This window comes from Protopterus annectens, chromosome 9.part0, assembly GCF_019279795.1.
Source record: "Protopterus annectens isolate FY-2018-M chromosome 9.part0, PAN1.0, whole genome shotgun sequence".
Lineage (NCBI taxonomy): Eukaryota > Metazoa > Chordata > Ceratodontiformes > Protopteridae > Protopterus > Protopterus annectens.
Window position 1 is genome coordinate 495,429,146 of NC_056743.1, and position 23,843 is coordinate 495,452,988.

The 23,843-nt window shown below is 39.2% G+C and overlaps 1 protein-coding gene across 1 annotated transcript in view; it reads left to right on the plus strand.

Moving 5' to 3' along the window:
- GOT1L1 (glutamic-oxaloacetic transaminase 1 like 1) overlaps nt 1-23,843 on the plus strand; it is a 334,074-nt gene that overhangs the window by 41,635 nt on the left and 268,596 nt on the right. The window contains exons 2-3 of the mRNA XM_044083046.1: nt 2,886-3,067; nt 21,377-21,497. Coding sequence (XP_043938981.1) covers nt 2,886-3,067; nt 21,377-21,497 — 303 coding nt within the window. The remainder of the gene's footprint in view (nt 1-2,885; nt 3,068-21,376; nt 21,498-23,843) is intronic.

The following is a 23,843-nucleotide window of genomic DNA, read 5'->3' on the forward strand; positions in this document are numbered from 1 at the left end:
TTATGTAAAATGTATTTATGCATATTGAAGTGATTTGTTGAGACTGTACATTACGGGAGGAAGGAAGATTTCTAAACGAACTGTAATTACCGGGAACTGGTGCTTTAAATGCACATCCATCCGAGTTCTAAACATTTGAACATTTAATATGATTTCTAAGTAAATATACTATTTAAATGTTATGATTAATGTCACTTTATGAATGAAAAGTATATGTGTTCTCTTAATAGCAGAATAAGAAAAGGCTTGGTTTGCGAACATGAATCTATACGATGCAAGAAGCTTAGCATAACTTACCTGTTTGGTTTCAGCTTTAGAAATTTAATGTTGCAAGGTTTTAATTGATTAATTAATCCAATTTGAAGTTAACAACTTTATTGGATGAATTTTATTGGATGAATTCTACTATATAAGAACTGTTTTTATTTAATTTAATTGATCTGATGAAGCGTGCATAGCGCACGCGAAAGCGCTTATCTTTTATCGTTTTTTATGCTCAATTGAATAAAAGCAGAATTGGAACTTCTCGTGGTGTGTCCTAAGGTTTTTTTTACTTCAACACCCCAAATATAGTCAGCTGTAGTAATCAACTCATTTATCTAAGGCTACTGCAGCAGTGATCATATGAACATAGTGCAGTTGTGTAAGTTGAACCCTATCATAATAGTAGATGTTCAAAGGTTCACTCCTTCAGTAGCCTCTCCCTCCATCCCCCTTGTTTTTGGTGTGTTTTTAATGCCAGGGTGTGGTGATGTTCAAAGGATCAATGTTTCAGTAACCATTCCCTCCCTCCATCCCCCTTGTTTTTTGGTGTGTTTTTAATGCCAGGGTGTGGACATTAATTTTTTGTTATTCATAGCTTTGTCCTGTAATGGATCAGCCTCCCCCTCTCTGCTGGCAGAAAAGCTCTGAAGGGCTTTGCACCCAAACTCGTGTTTTCATCAGTTCAGCTTGAGCTGCTTAACAGTTTGGTTGAATGAAAGGTTACCATGAAGCTTTGGAAGCTGGCCAGCTGTTATTTTCATGGCTGGATATAACCCATATAGCCAACGCCACTGCAGTAGTGATCATTCCAATATCTACTGTTCTGGTAAGTTCAACTTACAAAACTGTACTTTCATTAATAATAGAGTTTTCCCTTTCTCCGCTGTTGTGTGACCTTGGAGTTGGTATATAAAGTGTTTCTAATTATGTGCAATATTAGTCTGTCTACCTGCATGTCCGTGATGTAATAGATAGGTGGTATATGTGTAAATGTACAGCTAGGTGACGTAATAGCTAGGTGTTATATGTGTAAGTGTCTATGAAAATAGTCTATATGTAGCCTGCACATTGAGTCCGGAGACATGGAATTTCATTCAAGTTTTGCATTTGTGTGATTTCTGAATGACAATAAAGTTTACTTTGACTTTGATAAGTTTAAGGGGAGATTTGCGTACCAAAAACAAATTTCTTCGGGTGTTCAGCAAAAATTGTTTAGGCAAATGTTTTTTCAGTTTTTTGCATGTTCACCAAAACTGCATTCAGTGACTTGACAAGTTTCCTGCACACACACACTCTACTTGCACTGTTTTTCAGTCCCCCCCCCCCCCACTACATACTTCACTATGTCCCTTGTATTTGGAGTTTGTTAATGGCATATTCATCTTTCGTATTTTGGCTACCTTATTGCCTAATAGCGCATTTTGTAGGTGTGCATACTCTTCATGTTTTCTGCATGGCCTTTTGGTCGTCTGTTCCTGCCTTGCTGTCATGATTGCTGTTACCACTGTAAACATGAATTCTGCTGGACAGAGCTATCACAATAGTCCTAATTTATTACATATCTTGAACTTGCCCCAGCTTTCTTTTCACCCCTCTTCCTCCCACTGCCTCCACCCATTCCTCTCTTTTCACACCATATATCTGTATACATTGCATATATTCTCTTGTGAAGTAAAATATTAGACAGTGGAATTCTTCCCATTTGCTCTCTCATATTTTACCTTGCTTGATTTCCTAACTTTTTGTATGGACACCCCCCTCATATATTGTGTGTGTGTGTGTGTGTGTGTGTGTGTGTGTGTGTGTGTGTGTGTGTGTGTGTGTGTGTGTGTGTGTGTGTGTGTGTGTGTGTGTGTGTGTTTTACTCATTCTGAAACTGATTAAGAAAGAAAAGAAAACAGCCAAATGTACATAAACATTACGTAATATAGTTTTGTGCATGTGTGTACAAACAATAAATATATATAAGGAAAATAGTGTTTAAATGTCAGATTTGGCACCTGCTTGGGGTGCATTCTGTATGTTTGTATATTCTCCCTGTATCCACATGGGTTTTCACCAGAGTCTTTATCTTCCTTTCACATCTTAAGGATATGCAGTAATTGAAATAGCAAGGTTCCAAATATGTGTGTTTCTTGAGTGTGTGTTTCCTGCAATTGACTGCCGTCCTGTCTTGGACTGACCATTTGCTTTAAGCCCATTGCTCATCAGTATGAGCTATGACCATGAAATGGATTAATGGGGTAATGTTCATAAATTAATATATGAACATTTTTTAATATGAATAACTCAAGCGCTGTCACCAATGTTGTATATAATGTCTAATAGGGCTCATTTTCACTATTTTAATATTAAGATATGTGTAGGTACAGTAAATGAAGAAAGTCTTTTTGATTAAGTAAGCAAATAATGAAATACTATCTTCATAGTGCAGAGAATTGATTTAGGTGTGGTGTGCTCTGTCAGTAATTTCAAAATGTTAATGAAAACTTCCTAAAATGAGTTGTGAAGGCCTGTGTTGTACTTGTATTATCTTGCAAGATTACGGTATAATTTCCTTCAGTCGTTAATGCTGTAACTGTGCAACATATATAAAGTGTTGAATACTTTATTTTCTGCAGAATATTGTGATGAGGATAACCAGCAGTGGGTCCTTCCTGTTGTGAGAAAGGTCCAGCAGCACATAGCTAATGACCCAACCCTTAATCATGACCATCTCCCAGAGGCGGGTTTACCTGAATTCACAAGGTCTGCAGTGTCGATGGCACTTGGCAAAGACAGCATTGCAATTCTGCAAAATAGGGTATGTTACATCAATCTGTGCAACTTATATTTTATAGAAACTGAAACATATATTCTATGGCTTCAGACAGGCTGGCTTTATACCCAGGTCTATGACCTGATGATGTTCTCTCTAAGAGTCTTGCATGAAACTGAAGGTATGGCATGAGTCCACCATGTGAATTAACTGAATCCTTGTGCTCCAACAGTTTGGGGAATTACACATCATTTCTATGAACAAGCACTTACCACATGCTTGTTCATCTGAAATGAAAAAAAAAACAGAAAGCAAAACTCAAAAAACACTAAAAAGCAAACTATTGATCTGATGTTGTTAATCTTCATTAATTCCTTACTGATGGGTTACCGGTTCCATCCTCGGAAATGAGCTGGCCAATATCAAGCTCACGTCAGCCAAAAACTCTCGAGCCAAAGTCCTACCCAGAATGCCCTGCTCCCTGTTACCTCAGATCTCATTTGCTGAGTTGCTAAATAGCCATGTCAAGCCACTCTCAAAGCTGTGTCTGATTTTTGACAGTTTATATATTATTACTCTAAAATTTTCTCAAAACTTTATTCTAATATTTTCCTACCCTATCGCACACTTTAGACTTTCTCCCTTTAGTCCTTTCCCTTTATTACCCTCTTTTCTTACCTTGTGGTAATTCTCCATTACCATCATTGGTAATCCTTCCTTTTTTCCTTTACCTTTTCTTGGGTAGCTGTTATTCTTCCTTTTGCTACTGTGCTTCTTCTCCACAACAGCTATGTTGGATAAGAAAAGTGCGGTTGGTTTCAAGCAGTGCAAGGATTGTGACTGTAAGTTACCATTTTCCGATGGCCATGACTTATGTGTCTACTGTCTTAATGTCTCTCATTTGACTGTAGATACTTCGTGTGGGATCTGTAAAAACCTCTCTACCAGGACTCTCAGCGAGAGGAAGAATAAGTTAATTTTAAAAGGTCTCCTCAAGTCTCTTTTCTCTGAGGCTATTTCTGGGTTGTAGGGCTCAACCCCTCCTGTTAAACCCCACAAGAAGCATTCTTCCTCTTCTTCATCAAAGTCACTCCCTTCTTCTCCCTCTGGAGATCGTAGGGAGTAGACTCACAAGAAGGTGAAATTGATTACTACTCCAGCGCTGCCACCTGGGACCCTGTCGGCTCCAGGCTTGGCACTGCCCAATATGATCCTGGGTACAGCCATATCTCCTTTATCGATATCGGCACTGGAGTTCCTGGTGCAGAGAACTATGGTTCCAGCAGTTCTGTTGCAACCCCTAATGGCACCGCCAATACAGGTTCAGTCCCCTTCTGCACCGTTGGTACAGCCACCTTCGGCTCCAAGTATGACTCTTCTGTACTCCGTGGTGCAGATGTTTTTGGCACCATGTACTTCGGTGCAGTCCTTCTCAGCACTGTCCTTGTTGCCAGTGCAGACACTTTCTACTATGGCACAGTACCCTTTGGGACAGACCTTTGCCTTTAATGTGCAGACACCTTCAACTACCACGGCACTGACATCTTTGGTGCAGACTTTTTCCACACTGTTTTCTTTGGTGCAGACTTCCTCAGCTCCAAGCTCTGCACCTTTTGAATTAGCAAGGACCAAATATTCCCCTTCATTGGATCCTTTTGCAAGCAGTCAGTATATTCCTTTCCTGGAAAGGCCAAAATCACCATCAGCCTTCTCCATGATAGCAACCAAGAGCCTTTCTGAGCAGGATGTGTTGCGGCTTGTTGACCAGTTGCTTCTGGCCAGAGGTCTCTCTCAACTATTAAAGTCCATGTTTGCTCATTCAGGTGAGCGTATTTTGCCTCAAACCCCAACGTATACTCCTCCTTCGACTTCCACTCAAGTCTTGAATCCTATTACTCTGACAGCAGCTTCCCTCCTCAGACTCCATTTGTGGATCTCACTTTGGAACCAGAGTTGTCCTTGTGGCCTTTGGTGCACTGGGCATCGGGGTCTTCTCAGACCAGTGGCTGTGCCATTGGGTAGGGCATTCCTGGCTCCACGCCAATTTTTTCTATGGCACCTTCCAGGGATGCTCTCTCTCTTTTATGGTTCATGGTCCTCTTGAGACTCCTGGTCTGGGGGCAGGCTCGTCGAGGTGAGGTGTGACCCTGATTCTGAGGTTGTCATGCTTGGTTCCAGGCTCCCATCCTTCCTTGGGTAAGCCAGTCTTCCAGTCCATGGAGAGGGTTGCTTGCCTCTGCTGGCAAAGCTCATTTGTCGGAGTCATCTCCCTCCTCTGTGCCACAACTGCCACAAGCTTCAATGCCCAGACACCGGGCACAAGACCCTCAGGTCTCTCCTCCTCAGGAGACCCCCTCTTTGGAGTCTTCTCCAGAACCTCCCACTGAGGAAGCACCCCACAAAGCATCATGTAAGAGGAAACACATGGACTCCACTGAAGAGTCATTGACTGAAGATATGGATTTTGATGATGGGGAAGGGTCCCCACGGTCACCCTCTGATGAGGTGTCCTTTGGTGACATCCTCAAGATCCTTAGACAGAGGGGTGACTGGAAGCCCTCTAATCCTTCCTCTGAGGAATCCATATTCCTGCAGGTTTTTTGTGCCCGACCCCTACCTCCTAGGTCACCCCACTTGCTGATGAGCTCGTCCAGCTCATCGTCCAGCATGCATGGAAGGCTCCTGACACCATGGAAGAGATACCTAAGAGGCCAGATAAAATATCGCCCCCCTGCCGAGCACCCCCACTGGTCACATGGTCTCCCAGTAGATGCTATGGTGGTAGCAGTTGCTACTAAGAAGAATTTGGCAGAAGAGAGCCAAACTTTCCATCCACCCAGCAAGGAGTTCCGGGCGATTGGCAGATTAGGGAAGCATGTATTTGCTTCATTGACCTTCACTGTAAGGTCTTTGAATTATTTGGCACATTTTACCAGGTTTCAACGAGATCTTATTAACCAGCTCTCTGAAACCTTGTCAGGAGCTGTTTCTGATGAAGTCTGTGATAATGTGACTTCTCAGATAGCCACCCTAGAGTCCATTTCCAACTCTTCCATGCGTCTTATTTCTCACGCAATGGAAGGGGTGGCTAGAGAGGCAGGAGCAGGTATAGTTGCCAGATGACATGCTTGGATGCACCTTTGTGACTTTGAGGACTCCTTTAAGACTTCCTTCATGAATGCCTCTATAGAGGCCACTACTTTGTTTGGCCCTAAAGTCAAGGATACACTGGCATGGTGCAAACAAAATGGCAAGACCTTGTCTGCCATTGGTGTCAGACACTCCACCCCTCAGCAATTCTAGTCTAGAAATCAGAGGAGTGTAAAGATCTGGCACAAGAAAGCACAAGGTTCTTTCCAGGATCCACGTGCCAAGTTTTCCCCTAGAAGCAGAGGGGGAAACTCCAATGGAAGACACCCCTTTTGGTGCAGAGGAGGTCTGCAAAACTGGGGTTCCAGAGATTCTTTCTCTGGCCAACCTTATCAGTGCTCCTGAAGCTTTGCCCAAATGCTCACCTCTGGAAGTGGTCGGGGGTCATTTCTTCTTGTACCCTGCTGCTGGCAAAACATAACAACCAACTCTTGGGTACAATGGATTATATCCCGAGGCTATCACATCCCCTTCCATCTTTGCCCAGTCCCATCATGAGTGTTACTTGACATCCCACCCAGTCAAAGGGAAATAACAGCACACAAAATCAAAAAGCTGCTACTAAAAAGAGTCATCCAGATGGTCCCCCCAGACCAGATAGGATCCGGATTTTACTCAAGGCTCTTTTTAGTTCGAAACAAGACAGGGGATTGGAGACCAATTCTGGATCTCAGTACACAAAACAAATTTGTAAAAACAGTGAAATTCTGGATGGCCAAAGTTCAGTCTATCCTTCCTCTTCTGGAAGAAGAAGATTGGATGTGCTCTGTAGATCTTCAAGATGCGTATTACCACATAAAAATGGACAAACACTCAAGAAAATACCTCCGCTTCTGTATAAGAGCCAGTCACTACCAGTTTTGAGCCCTACCCTTCGATCTCTTTACAGCCCCAAGAGTTTTCACAAAATGCATGGCAGTGGTTATTGGTCACTTGCAACTTCAAGGATTCCAGGTATTTCCATATCTAGACGACAGGCTCCTTACTGCCCCCACCAACCATCTACTGGAAGAAGCCCTGCAGTATACTCTCTTAACAGCTTGAAGCCTGGGAATCACTATAAACTGGGAGAAATCCAACACAACCCCAACTCAGTCTTTGGAATTCTTAGGGGTGCTATTGGACATGAGAAATTGCACAACATCTCTACCAGAACACAGACTTCAGAGAATAAGACAAGTTCAACCACTGCTCTTTCACCAGAAATCCCCAGCTCAATCTGTAACTCAGCTATTGGGGTCAATGGCAGCTTCTGTTACCATTGTTCCCCTAGCCAGATTCAACATGAGACTTCAATGGCTACTTCTCACTCAGTGGTACCCTCTACAACACCCTTTGTCTTTTCAAATAAGTGTGACTCAGAGATGCAAGCAAGATTTACTCTGGTGGACATCTCAAAATCCCCAACAATGGTTTTGCCCTTTCACCCCCCCATCAACCGATAGCCATGCTGACCACGGACACCTCCCTGATGGGCTGGGGGGGCTATGTCAGGGAAACTCAGTCCAAGGCACCTGGTCAGAGACAGAGGCCCTTTTGCACATCAATGTCCTGGAACTGAGGGCGGTGCTTCTAGTTTTGCAAGCATTTCACTCCATCCTTCCATTAGGGACTATTGCAATCCAATCAGACATGTCAGTGGTCTGGTACATCAACAAACAAGGGGGCACCAGATCTTACCCGTTATGCCGAGAGGCCTTGAGAATATGGCAATGGGTGATAGCTTCCAACCACTTTCTGATTGCAACGCACATTCCCGGGAGCTCCAACATAACAAATTGAGCAGGTGCATTCTACAGCCTCACCAGTGGTCCCTCAATCCTCTGATAGTGGCAAAAATCTTCCACCGCTGGAGCCAGCCTTGCTGAGACCTATTTGCCTCCCCAACCAACTACAAGTGCAGTAACTACTTTGCCGTAATCCTCCTCGGGGACAGTCACCAAGGGACGATCTAGTCCACGCTTGGCCCTCGAGTCTTCTTTATGCCTATCCTCCTCTTCCCCTCATCTCCTGATTTCTGAAGAAAGCACGACAGTTGAAGAGCAAAGTGATCCTCATTGCTCCATATTGGCCTCGACAAGTTTGGTTTCCCTTCCTCTGGCCTCACCTGCTAGATCAACCGTGGATCCTCAATCCATTCCCAAATGCTGATCTCTCATCCACAGGGTCTGACTCACCCCAGTCTAAAAACCCTGTAACTGACAGCTTGGTTTCTCCACTTCCTTTGATTGCCAGGCATGAAAATCTTTCATCCCCTATGTGCAATATTCTTATTGCATCTCATAATTCATCCACCAGACTAATCTATCTTAACAAATGGAAGAGGTTTTATATATGGGCAGCAGATAAGCAAATAGACCCCATTGTCAACCCCGGTCTCGGTGGTATTGGATTACTTATCATATCTTTTCCACTCTGGGGTGTCTGCCTCTACTATCCATGTACATTTGGCTGCCATCTCAAATTTTCATATTGGTTTTCAAGATTCTTCACTTATGTCACACAGACTCTGTAAGACTTTTTTGAAAGGGGTTATCCACTTAAAACCTCCCTTTAGAGACCCCATACAACCTTGGGATTTGGCTTTGGTTCTGCAAGCTTTAACAGCTCCACCCTTTGATCCTGTGTTCTGATATCTCTCTTGGAAAACTTTGTTTCTGATTGCAATTACATCGGCCAGACGATTGTCAGAACTTCAGGCCTTATGCATCAAACCTCCCTATCTTATCTTCCATAAGGTCAGGGTATCACTGAGAACCAACTCTACTTTTTATTAAAAGTGGTGTCAGAGCGATCTGTCAACTAGTCTATTGAACCCCAGTGTTCTTTCCTAACCATTCTAACAAGGGAGAGTATTGCCTGCACTCCTTGGATGTTCATAGGCAATTGCGTTTTTATCTGGACAGAACAAAATCTATCCGTAAATCAGACCAACTCTTTCTGGCTTTTCCTGGACCTAGACAGAGTTATCCTGTATCAAATGTTACATTGGCTTCATGGTTGAGAAATTGTATCACCTTTATCTACAACAAAAACAATCTCACCTTGCCTCATAGAGTCAAAGCACATTCTACAAGATCTATGGCAACTTTAGCAGCTTTCCATGCTAAGGATTCCCTCAATGATATTTGCTCAGCTGCAACTTGGACCAAACTTCATACCTTTATTCTTCATTTGGTTCCATGGTGTTCAGGAATGTCCTTCCATGAGGGCCACCCAGGAGTACAGGTAGCTGGGGCCTCTGTCCCAGCAGTAAGGAATGAATTAAGACTAACATCATCAGATAAAGAAGTTATGTCTTACCATAACGTTCCATCTGTGTTGTTGATCTTCATTCATTCATTACTTCCCACCCTTCTCCCCCCATCTGGAGGTTCTTGGTTGATTTTATGTACTCCTTTCTGGTAGGTCTGTTATGACCAGAGGTAGCCTCTACTTTTATCTATCAACTTGCAAACTTGATCTGAGGTAACAGGGAGCAGAGCATTCTGGGTAAGACCTTGGCTCGAGAGTTTTTGGCTGATGCGGGCATGATATTGGCCGGCTTGATTCTGAGGACAGAATCGATAACCCATCAGTAATGAATGAACGAAGATCAACAACACAGATGGAACATTATGGTAAGACATAACTTCTTTTTTCACTGGGAGGACAAGCTCCGCATACCCATAAAGAAAGAGAATTTCCCCGCAACACACATGTGCAGATAATCAAAAAGGCATTTGGTAAAGGTTGTTTTGAAGATATAACATAGCAACCTTCTTTTAAATGTGTGTTAATAACCTCATGACCCTTTTTATTAACAATAGACATTGCTAGATGATTCTTTTAAGCATTTTTACAGTGAGCAGTTGACGGGTTTTCTATCCCAGTTGTTGGCCCCTACTTCCAGATCTCTGGTCAAAACTTCACATATTTTATTTCCCCAAGGTATTTCCTGTCTAGATTTTCTCCCTTATTTCACTCCTCCTACTTTGCTCCTTGCTACCATGGGGTGTCTCTTAATTTCTGCTTTTTTAATTAGCTCTATAACCCACCTCTATTTCCTAACTGCATGCTTCTCAGTTCATCTTACTCCTTGCCTTTGTCTACCCTCATATAGCTTATCCCCTATGAACTCTTCTAGGGCTTATTGTACATCTTTATTTACCCTAACCTACTTGCTGATGTAATGCTCTTTACACCATATGACCGCCTACATAACCAGAATATTCTGTTTAGTGTGCATTTAGGTATCATTATCTGAAACCTTTCATACTTCTTTTATTGAACCACTATAGCACTGACTAATCTAAATGTGCTACAAATATTTAGACAAACAAAATGCAGTTCTGCTGTAAGTCTAGAAGTAAAAAAGCAAATTTGCCTCCTTTCTTATGTTTAATTGTCTTTTTGCCTTTTACTATTACTTAATGCTGATGTCTAGGTCTGGTCCTTCTGATCTGTCCACTGCCTGAGTACCACTAAACCAAATGACAACGCTATCACTATTCATATAGGTTTATAGGTAAGTACTAGGCTAGCTGTCCTTGTGGGCCACTTTAAGTTGAGGCAATTTTCCTTTTTGTGCTCGAATTAACCTTTCTTATTTCATTACAGATTGGTCTTACTCATCCCATAGTCGATAATTATATATTACCTCTAATGAGAAAAAAATGGGATCATGCCATAGATAATTTGAGGGGACCCATGCATGGGATAAAGCATTTAGGAGCTGCCAGTGTTTATTAGTAGTACAGGGGGCATTCTTGGGGTAAATTTTCTGTTTCCCATCCATAGATATGGAGAGGGAGCAAGGAGGAAGTAAGGATAGCTATGAAGAGGATGAAGAATGGAAAGGCTGTTGGTCCAGATGACATACCTTTGGAAGCATGGAGGTGTTTAGGTGAAATGGCAGTGGAGTTTTTAACTAGATTGTTTAATGAAATCTTGGAAAGTGAGAGGATGCATGAGGAATGGCGAAAAAGTGTTTTGGTACCGATTTTTAAGAATAAGGGTGATGTGCAGAGCTTGTAGTAACTACAGAGGGATTAAACTGATCAGTCACAGCATGAAGTTATGGGAAAGAGTAGTGAAAGCTAGGTTAAGAAAGGAGGTGATGATTAGTGATCAGGGGTCTATATTAGAATATCGAAAGATGTAAAAACTGAATGTTTAAATGTCGAACTGTATTCAGCGAAAGCTGAAAATATCGAAGCAACAGAAAACCAATTTTTTTCCTAGGGAAAGAATTTGGTTGTCCGTTTCTGTTGCTTTAGCATTTTCAGCACTGTGGTGGAAAGTTACGGGTTGGGTTCAGGTAAGTGTGGGATTGAGTGTGGGTAAGGTTAGTTAGGGTTATGGTGCGGGTTAGGTATGTGTGCGACTGTGTGGACGTGAGGGTCAAGGCGCGGGTTAGGTATGTGTGCGATTGTGTGGATGTAAGGGTTAGGGTGGGTTAGGTGAGTTAGGGTTAGGGCGCGGGTCAGGTAAGTGTGCGATTGTGTGGATGTGAGGGTTAGGGCGGGGTAGGTGAGTTAGGGTTAGGGCGTGGGTGAGGTGAGTGTGCGATAGTGATGGACCTTAGGGTTAGGGTTTGGGTTAATAAGGTAAGTATAACTTTCTTGGGTGGCATAAGCCAGGGAACCTTGTTGGCTAGGCTTACGTAGGCCCTTGGGCCAATAGCCTAGTACCTACCTATGAACCTATGGATAGTTAGTGGTGTGTGTATAGTTTAGTGTAGGGTTAGGTGTAAGATTTTAGGTGTATGTGTGTGGATTGCTGTTTGTTTGGTGTGCTTTTATTGTGTGTATGTGTTTTGGAACAGCAAATTTTTTCCCTAGGAAAAAATTTGTTGTTTTGTATGTTCATTGTTTTCAGCTTTCGCTGAATACAGTTCGACATTTAAACATTCAGTATTTACATCTTTCGATATTCTAATATAGACCCGTGATCAGCAGTATGGTTTCTTGCCAGGAAAGAGCACTACAGATGCGATGTTTGCTCTGAGAGTGTTGATGGAGAAGTACAGAGAAGGTCAGAAGGAGTTGCATTGTGTCTTTGTGGACTTAGAGAAGCATATGACAGGGTGCCTAGAGAGGAGTTGTGGTATTGTATGAGGAAGTCGGGAGTGTCAGAGAAGTATGTAAGAGTGGTACTGGATATGTATGAGGGTAGTGTGACAGCGGTGAGGTCTGAGGTGGGAGTGATGGATGTGTTTAAGGTGGAAGTGGGATTACATCAAGGATCAGCTCTGAACCCTTTCTTATTTGCAATGGTGATGGACAGGTTGACAGACGAGATCAGACAGGAGTCCCCATGGACTATGATGTTTGCAGATGACATTGTGATCTATAGTGAGAGTAGGGAACAGGTGGTGGAGACCCTGGAGAGATGGAGATATGCTCTAGAAAGAAGAGGAATGAAGGTCAGCAGGACTAAGACAGAATATATGTGTGTGAATGACAGGGAGGATAGAGGAATGGAGAGGATGCAGGGAGTAGAGGTGGCGAAGGTGGATGAGTTTAAATACTTGGGATCAACAGTCCACAGTAATGGTGAGTGTGGAAGAGAGGTGAAGAAGAGAGTACAGGCAGGATGGAGTGAGTGGAGAAGAGTGTCAGGAGTGATTTGTGACAGACGAGTACCAGCAAGAGTGAAAGGGAAGGTCTACAAGAGAGTAGTGAGACCAGCTATGTTATATGGGTTGGAGATGGTGACAGTGACAAAAAGGCAGGAGTCAGAGCTTGACGTGGCAGAGTTGAAGATGTTAAGATTTGCACTGGGTGTGATGAGGGTGGACAGGGTTAGGAATAAGTATATTAGAGGGTCAGCCCAGGTTGGAAGGTTTGGAGACAAAACCAGAGAGGCAAGATTATGTTGGTTTGGACATGTGCTGAAGAGGGATGCGGAGTATATTGGGAAAAAGATGCTAAGGATGAAGCTGCCAGGTAACAGGAAAAGAGGAAGGCCTAAGATAAGGTTCATGGATGTGGTGAGAGAGGACATGCGGGTGGTTGGTGTGACAGAGCAAGATGCAGAGGACAGGAAGAAATGGAAACAGTTGCTCCACTGTGGCAACCCCTAACTGGAGGAGCCGAAAGAAGAAGATTAACTTTGTTTATGTGAATGGAGAGTCTGTTCCAGAGCAGTGGTATCCTCTTTGAGATATACCTGTTCATCCAAACCATTCTGTTGATGCTGCAGAAGAGATTTAGATCCCTAGAGTGAGTGTGCAGTAAATCCGTTAGTATTGGGATAGAGGTTGCCTTGTATGCCAGACACAAGTCACCCTTAGCTGAATATTTGTTGTCTGTAATTAGATGCTTGGGTTGTCAAGTTCAATGCTGGAACACTACTGAGACCTGTGTAAAGGACAAGAATTCCCTTATGTGCATTTATAGCAGATTGACATTTTGCCAGACCTGATACAAGGATCTCAGAGTGCCAGTGAGGTATTTGCACTTAGAGAAATAATATGGGTAATATTGTCTACCTCTTCCTCTAACCACGAAAAAGAATTACCACCATTCAATCTACAGCTATGAAATTAAAATAAACACATAAATAATTAAATAAATGATTTCACTTCTATGATCATCCCAGAGTGGCTTAGATAACCTTGAGTCCATCACAGACATCTTAGGCTGTAAATTCTGTGGGTATCTGCAGTTTAAAGAAAAGCAAAGCAGCAATTTTGAGAAGATAAGTTAACATCTTGTAAAAAAAAAATATATATATATATATATATATATATATATATATTTGTTACTTAGACATATAGTGGGCATTAACTTTATTAAGGCATTACTTCAGAAAGTCTGTCTGCTTCAGTGTGAATGCCACCTCTCCTCCTTTGTGCCACTCCTTGGGATTTTACTTGCCCTATGAAACACGCTGCAGTTATACTCCTGAAACTGTAGTATCTGTTTAATACTCAAACATTGTCACTTACTCTTAACCACATGCCTTTGGTTATGGTTTGTATTACAGACAAATCAACAGCCAAAGCAAGCAAAACTAAACAGAGACAATTTACAAATGTTCTGATTAATGAATTGTCCACTTGGATTGAAGCCAATGTCTAGAGGAGGCCAGTGAGAAAACCACCAACAAATGACACTTTGTGCTATCCAAGTACCAAACTAAAATCAAAAAACAAAGAAAGAAAACAACACTTTCAAAAAGAAAAAGAAAAAAACCATGTCAGAATGAATTAGGCGTAGCCTGTGTACTGTACAAAAGCAATAATAAATGCATGTAATACAATTGGCATACAACAGAATGGCAGTTTGAATCGTAGTAATGCTTTCTTTTCATGTACGCATTGGACAGCAGTGACTGGAAAGAACAGTCCAGAGTAACCCTGGCATGAAGATGAAAACAAATTTGAACTACCCCACAGCAGTGAAAAGAGCAAAATGATAAGTAGAACATCATTAAATAAACAAAAAGTCAATTAAATTTTGGGAAATGAGTTGTGCTGATCGTGGCCATGTAGTGCGACTCAAGCAACTGCGGGGAAGTGCAGGTTGTAAGGTTTGTAGGAGCTGACTTGCTCTATAGTGGGCATGGAAATGTTGGGAGGAGTAGGTTTAGAATAACTGAGAATGTAATGGTTTAGAGCAAGACAGAATACTCCCATGGTGCACCAGAGGCACGGTTTGCACCTGTAAGGATTTTTGGTTACTCCTGATACACATACTAAACTGGGATCTTGATAAGACACCAGGAGTGGAAGGGACCACATGAGACAGCGCAGGCAGGATAATCACACAACTACAGCATTATAAGGATTTAAAAATGCAGTGGAAAAGATGGGGCTCCTAAATAACATTCAGAATTATAAAGGAATACCAAAGGGGTGATGCAGAGTTTAAGGGGATAGCAGTGTTGCCAGGGGCACACAGCTTCCTACATTCTATTGTCAAACTTATTATGGCCTACTAATATTTATATCAAAAACTTTTTTGAAGTAAGGCAATGACTAACTTCTTATCAGTGAAGTTTATTCCACAGTTTTGGAAAACATTTGTTTAATGAACATATAATTTTTTGCCTATTGTAGATATTTATAATAATCAACTTGCGCATTTTTCTGTTAGCTCCTTCCAGTGCTGCATTCCAGGCATGGACTTTAAAACAGACCACAAAGAAGTCACGTGTAGATAATCTTTGAGGGAAAGATTATAATGACTTCTCCTAAAACTTTTCTGAATGGCTCAAGTTTTCTAAGCTTATGATTTTTCTAGTAAGGAATCACTATACATTTTTATGTTTCTTCTGACAGCTTGTTTAATGTCTGTAAAATGCAGAACTGTGTTGAGTAATGAGTTGGAATGGTGACATATAATATTGTACAAAAAGCTTACAGGAAGGACTAGATAACATCCCATTTAGAATTACATGTACTTTTTTTAACTTGATTGTTATAAACTGATCAAAGTTTAAATTCTTCATAGTTCAGATTTTCATAATGTACTGTGCTTTTGGCTACAGAACAATGAGGAGTAGAGGATACCTGTTCAGGTGTCCCTCTTATGAAGAAGCCAAAGAGGTACAACAGAATTTAGCGTGCCTTATAAAAAGAGAACTACAACAGTGATTATGTACTCTGATATATATATATATATATATATATATATATATATTTATATATATATATATATATATTTATGTACGTGTATATGTATGTACGTATGTGTGTATGTGTGTGTGTATATATATATATATATATATATATATATATACATACATACACGTGTATATATATATATATATATATATATATATATATATATATATATATACATACACGTATATATATATATATATATATATATATATATATATATACATACATACACGTATATATATATATATATATATATATATATATACATACATACACGTGTATACATATATATATATATATAGTAGCAGGGTGTGTAGGGGGCATGGGGGGATTGTCCCCCTGCAACAAGTGATGTTTTCTGATATTTTTTAAACTTTCATTTTGCATGCATGAATATTTTTGCTCAGGTCCTGGGCAGAAACGTGTTGACATTTGCAAAGTCAAGTCATTTGTGGTCGACGTTGGGGACATTGATATTTGGATCATTCTCTTATAATCTTTTAGAGCCATATCTATCTATCTATATCTATTTATATCTATATATCTATCTATCTATATATTGCAATAAAACTGTCTTTCGGCTTTTCCCGGTTAGGGGTCGCCACAGCAGAACTCCAGTCCACTAATGATCGGCAGTAGATTTTTACGTGCTGGCTTGCCAGGCCTAACGCACAACCTTCAATGAAGGAATGCCCATTCATGCATGTCGACACACAGAAGACGCTCTAACTGAGAATCGAACGTGCAACGTCTAACTGTGAGGCGACAACGCTACCGCAACACCACCACTGCAGTATATCCGAATTACGAATTCAAAATAGAATACAACAACCCCCACAGCTGAATAGATGCTTTATTAATAAAAAGAGTGCTTTTGGGTTAATATAACCCTTCTTCAGATCAAAGTTCAGAACAAATAAATATTTAAATACAATAAATATAACAAATATAAAAAATAATGTTCTTTGTTGTTCTTCTTCTTTCAGCTTTTCCCGGTTAGGGGTCGCACAGTGGAACTCCCATCCGCTAATGATTGGCAGTAGATTTTTACAGTGCCGAGGTGCCAGCCAGATGCCCAACCTTCAACGAAGGCATGCCCATTCACGCATGTCTTTCGAACACCACTCGACCGCGGGGAGGACATGCAGACTCCACACAGAAGGTGCTCCAGCCAAGAATCGAACAGGAGAACCTCTTGCTGTGAGGCGACAGTGCTACCACTGCACCACTGCGGCTTATAACAAATATATAATAATCAGCATCCCAAGTATAGAGTGCAATCACAATACAGATACATTTCTCATCTAGAAAAGCAAACATTTAATGCAACTAATCACATTCTAACCTTGGCTTTAACAACCAATTGATCCAAAGCTGGCAGAAACAAGGATATATTTATAAACCAAAGTCAAAATCAGCCATATTAATAAATCAAACCATCATGCGAAAGATAGTCAATAGTTCACTTAGCCACTGTGAGTTCCCCATGTCCAAAACTACATTTTATGCCATGACATTTGAGCCAACCAATCAAATTCCAAGATAGGCTTTATAATCCAATTAAATCCAATGCTGATTAATCAAGTTGAATCAAAATAATCAATATTCTTTCTATAAAATATATAGAAAAAACAAACACAACGAATCACATATACTTACAATTGGTACAGTTCTTACAAGAAGAGGTGCCTTTGCTATTGATTTTGGGTGTACAAGTTTATGTAACCCATATTTAAAATCTGTTTCAAGTTTCTGCTATTCTTGGAAGTGAAGGCAGGTGTTTCACTTACTCTTTCTCTAATAGTTGGATCACTTCTTAAAATATTCCAGTTGTGTTTTATCACATCGCAAGTATGATTGTAATCCTGTATGTTCTGAAACATCCCTTGATTGCTGCCTAAGATATGGTTTACCTATGCTATCTCTCAACTGATTAACTTCATTAAATTGTTAATCTAATTCCTTGGCATTATAACCCCTTTGTAAAAACTGGTGTTTTAGATCTTGTGAAGCTGCAGCAAAATCTGTATCTCTCGTATGGAGTCTAGAGTAATGAAGCAATTGTCACTTGATCATATTGGGGTAAATGTGTATAGGATGCATACTATCTCTAGTTAAAAGATTCTTCTTCTTACAACTCTTATGATGTTTAGCAGTACTGATGCCCTCTTGTTCATTTAATTCTAACTTAACATCAAGAAAATTAATAGATGTGTTAGAATGATTCAAAGTGAAATGTAAAAAGTTTGTATTTGTTTTAAAATTTTGTATAAATTCAAGCAATTTATCCAAAGTTCCTTGCCATAAAATAAAAATATCATCTACAAATCTGTTATAGAAGAAAAGATGATGACTGTTGGAATTCACATTCAGAACAAATTTACTTTCCCAAAATACGAGGACTAAATTGGCATATGTTTGGCACATGGGGTGCCCATGGCAACCCACCCATTTTTGCCAATATATTTTGTACTCATATATAAAAATATTATTTTCTAAGACCATATGCAAAAGTGGTAACAAAAGATTAACCTTCGTGTTGGAGAAAATGTTTTTATCAATTAAGAATTCCTGAATGGCTGAGATACCATAATCGTTTGGAATAACAGCAAATAAACTATTCACCTCAAGAGTGACCATGTGGAGCTCTTTATAATCCTTTAGTGCTTGTATATGGATCAATAGACTCTCCAAAAAATCTTTCGTATCTCTCAATATGCTAGGAGCCAAAGAAATGGCTGATTTGACCTCTTTTAAAATAAAGATGGATAAAGGCTCAGTTATCCAGTTTTCACCCACTACTATTGGTCGCAATGGAGGATCCAAAGGTTCTTTGTGTAGTTTCAGAACTCCTATTATGATGGGTGTCTTAGGATGTGTCACCAAAAAATATTCATGAAGTGATTCATTGATTCTAGTAGTCATTAGGAGCTCATGAAGGTTATCACGAATATCCTTTATCATTCTTTGAACTCTACTATAGTTAATAATAATATATGTATTAGTGTCACTTAACATATTATGCATTATTTGAATATATGCTGATTTGGTCATCACAACCAGAGCTCCACCTTTATCTGCTGTGGTGAAAATTATAGATGGTTCATTCTTCATACATAACACTACTTGTGAATAAAACTTTTATTTCTATTGGACAAAAAGCCAATCTTGCAAACTGATTGGTTGCTACAGATACTGAAATATAGAAAGAAGTATCTAAACACTGTAAAATTTTTAATATGGAAAACTTTCTTAATATGATTGCATTATATGAGAAAGTAGTTAATGTTGTGTAACCTGGTTCATTGTGTTTTTTCTATATATTTTATAGAAAGAATATTTTTTATTTTTATTCAACTTGATTTATCAGCATTGGATTTAATTGGATTATAAAGCCAATCTTAGATTATAAAGCCAGTCTTGGAGACTGTGGTGGTGGTGCTGCGGTAGCATTGTTGCCTCACAGTTAGACGTTGCCCGTTCGATTCTCAGTTAGAGCGTCTTCTGTGTGGCGACATGCATGAACGGGCGTTCCTTCGCTGAAGGTTGTGCATTAGGCCTGGCAATCCAGCATGTAAAACTCTACTGCCAATCATTAGCGGACCGGAGTTCTGCTGTGGCAACCCCTAACCGGGAAAAGCTGAAAGACACAAACAAACAATAAAGCCAATCTTGGAATTTGACTGGCTGGCTCAAATGTTATTGCATAAAATGTAGTTTTGGACATGGGGAACCCACAGTGACTAAGTGAACTATTGACTATCCTTTGCATTATGGTCTGATTTATTGATATGGTTGATTTTGACTTTGACTTATAAATATATCCTTGTTTCAAGCCAGCTTTGGATCAATTGGCTGTTAAAGCCAAGGTTAGAATGTGATTAGATGCATCAAATGCGTGCTTTTCTATATGAGAAATTTATCTGCATTGCGATTGCACTGTGGGATGCCGATTATTTTTTATATTTGTTATATTTATTTATATGATGGGCGTGTATGTCCTTTGTAAATAATGAGTCATCTTTATAGCTCTATTAAAAAATGATGTAAATTGTATGTGAATAATCTGTGTTTCAACGGAGTCCCAAGCATACACAATATCTCAGACTGTCGGCATATTGAGCGACTACAATGTTTTTCATTGGAGAAATTTGTTAATTCTAACTCCTAATTGGTTTACACCTTTCTGGAAGTGTGAATGGTTTTTCAGTTAGATGTATATGTGTTCTGGTTCAATATCATTATTTTTACTTGTATTTTATTGGTTTAAGTGTTAAAAACCTAAATTTTACTAGTACGTAGAAAAGGAAAAATATGTTTTATATACAAAAATATAGTTTTTAACTGAGATGAATGATCTACAATGCATCGCTTAGCATGAAAGACTTTATTCTATTGGTGAACATATGATTGGTTCAAGAAATTTTTTTTTAATATGAGTGGTTGAATTTTCACCTTATTAACATATCCTATTTTATTGGCCAGATAATTTTGGCACCTAAATGGCAAAATTTCCATTGGTTATTGTATGCGGCCGTGGTGGTGCAGCGGTTAGTGTTGCCGCCTTACAGCAAGAAGTTCTCCAGCTCGATCCTCGGCTGGGGTGCCTTCTGTGTGGAGTTTGCATGTCCTATCTGTGGTCACGTGGGCTTCCTCTGGGTACTCCAGTTTCCTCCTACATCCCAAAGACATGCTGCAGGTGGATTGGACACTCCAAATTGTCCCTAGGCGTGAATGCGTGCGTGTGTGTGCCTTCTGTGGAAGGTTGGGCAGCAGGCTGGCAACTTGACACTGTAAAACTCCACTGCCAATCATGAGCGGACAGGTGATCTGCTGTGGTGACCCCTCACCAGGAAAAGCCTAAAGAAGAAGAAGATTGTATTATTTAAATATCTGTTTCTTTGTTCCAAACTTTGATCTGAAGAAGGGTTATATTAACCCAAAAGTGCTCATCTTTTTATTAATAAAGTCTTTATTTAGCTGTGGTAGTTGTGGTACTCTATTTTAGATTCCTATTGCTACATATTTTCGGATACCTCACCTTGGTGACCATCATCCTAGTTTTTTGGTGGATATATATAGATATATACACACACACACACACACACACACACACACACACACACACACACACACACACACACACACACATAAATACATGTGCTTGTATGTTTAAGAGTATATATATATATATATATATATATATATATATATATATATATATATAAAGATTAGGTACATTACTGAGTTCTTCAGTTATAGAACAATAGAATAGCCTTAGTCTTAATTATGTTAAATTATACTAATACAGTCAGAGTTATTTTTCTGTTTTTATTAATGTTTTACATGAAGCACTGCTATTCATTTCTACAGTTGTACATGAACTTGTTGGTTTTAAATACTCATTACATTCTTTTACTGCCTCTCGAATAGGTCATGGCTGAGAAGTATATATTGAGATAGCTTATTTTCCTTGGTAACAAATATCACTAAGCATACTTTAAATGTCAGCACATTTGCAAAAACTTCACGTAAATGAGGTCAAGTGTTTTTAATGACAATATTCAACATTTTGTAATTCCTCTTTAAAGGCAGCTGGTGTTCAGGCAATAGGAGGCACTGGTGCGCTTTTCATTGGAGCAAAATTTCTTCATCGGTGGTATGATAACAGCTCCAGCTCTACAGCAATTTATGTAGCTTCACACGCATACGGTAAGTGAGTGAGTAGATGTACACATGCATAAGTAAACCACACCGGATGATACATTCCTGTTACACAATCCAGCACATGACTGATAGCTGCTTAGGAAGGATGACTTCTTTTTTTTCACTTTCAGTACAAATTAAATAGGATGGACTACTTTTCTGTCCTCTGATTTTTTTTTTTTTTACTTTGCTTAAATGCTAATCAAGTTTCACTAGTTATGCACTTGTATCAAGATATTAATGTTGACAATGCCAAAGCACAAAAATAAAACATGTTTTAAAACTGATTCTAGGCAAAATGTGTATGAGAATTTAATGGGTGGGAGGGTCATGATATGGTCTAAGATACTGAATGAAACAAATGAAAAAGTCAGGTCTTTTTATCTCTCACTGGAATGATGTAGCTTTGTATACAAATTAGGAGTGCAATATTATTACTATTATTACAGAATACAGCACAGTTAAGTAGTCCATTATTGTTAATATACAGTGTATCGTTTCATTTTTTTCCTGTGGTCGTTACATCCAAAATAATATTATTACTAATTGGCATTACTGAGTCTTTGACTTGGTAAAAAATTAGGTGTATTGAATTTGCATAGACATTATGGAAGACAATACATAACTTACAGCTAAACCAAAGTGTGTGTTTCAAAATTATGTGATAATAATGACAGACTTCAGAAGAAATGCTTAAGGGAGATGTACTGGTGTGAGGTTAATTGTATTCATCAGAATAGTTTGACTTACAACTGTTAATTGAATGGATCATTTACAATAAAATTCCTAACTACACTGCATAAGAACTCTGTTTCAAGGAATTCTGTCCCATTTGCTCTGATTCAACAACTGATGCATTATTTATCTAAACCACATTCAAACAAAACAAAAAACAAGTTCCAAACCACAGCAGAGTCCACACACTTTGTTTAATATAATCCACACGATAAATAATTTTAAGTGCTTTTCGTTTATCAAATGACAAACTTCATCAGAAGAAATCAATACACAGTATAAACCATTTAAATAGTCACTAGGACCAAAAACGCGGGATAGTTAAGTCATTACCTATTAAAGATACACTGCCATGAAACATGATAATAATAAATGATACATATATAGTATGTTACTTTTAAAAACAAGGATCTAAAAAGACCATAAATATAAAAACCTAAGATCATTTATAAAAATAATAATGATAATAATAAAAAGAAACAAAAGAAAGAAAAAGAAACCTAACCAATTATACATAAAGCAAGACCTTGAAAAGGCCTTCTACCTCTGTAAACTCTTTAGTTTCAAACACTACTAATAGAGTTTGTCTCATTTAAACCAGGGCCATTACTTGCATCCAGTTTTATCTGCCACTTTAGTTCCAACTCTTCCAATTTAAGGGCAAAGGGACCCCTCTAATATTGTACTTGACTTTGTCAATAGCTAAGAATTTAAACTTATGATCCATATTTAAATGAATATGTTTAGCCAGGGCATTGTCAAGCTTGTTACGACTTATAGCATACAAGTGTTCGTACATCTTGTCATGAAGCCGATGCTCTGTTTTTCCTACATAAAGTGCAGGACAATGAGTACATCTTGCCAAGTAGACTATACCTTTAGAATTACAGTTAAACATTTCTTGTAATCTGTATTTATAACCAGTGACTGAAAATGAGTTGGTCGTATCAGCATGCTTACAAAAATTACAATTCTCACATTTGTCCATTCCTCCTACTCTAGAGGGTTTAGAATACTGCTTTTCTAATAAATCTTTAAGAGTCATACCTCGTTTGAAAATTATATGTGGCGAATCACCAAATGTATCAAATAAAGCCTGGTTACACCTAAACAGTTCCCAATTTTTCTTTATTATCTTCACACTAAGTCTACTATAAGCATTGAATGTGGTTATAAAACCACAACTTAGTGATTGTCCCCTGAATGAATCTAAAATATTTTGTGAAGATGACACTAAGGTATTATTTGTTTGCAAGCTAGCATCAACTGGACGTCTAGGAGCCAGAATCGGCTTAAATGTATGATTTTCCCTCTTAGAGTTTACTTCTTCTATTAAGGTTTCTAACAAAGGTTCAGGATAACCTCGATGGAGAAACTATTTCTTCAGAAATTGACATTCTTCATGGAAATCCTCATCTTGAGAGGTAATTCGAGAAGCTCTAACTAGTTGCCCCTTGATGACTGACCTCTTTTGGTGAAATAGATGACAACTAGAGAACTGCAAAAATGTGTTAGAATAAGTCTTTTTCCTAAATATTTTTGCAGTATAACAATTCAACACTCTATTCTTGGTAAACAAAATATCAAGATATGATACAGATTCCGAAGTAAAGGTGG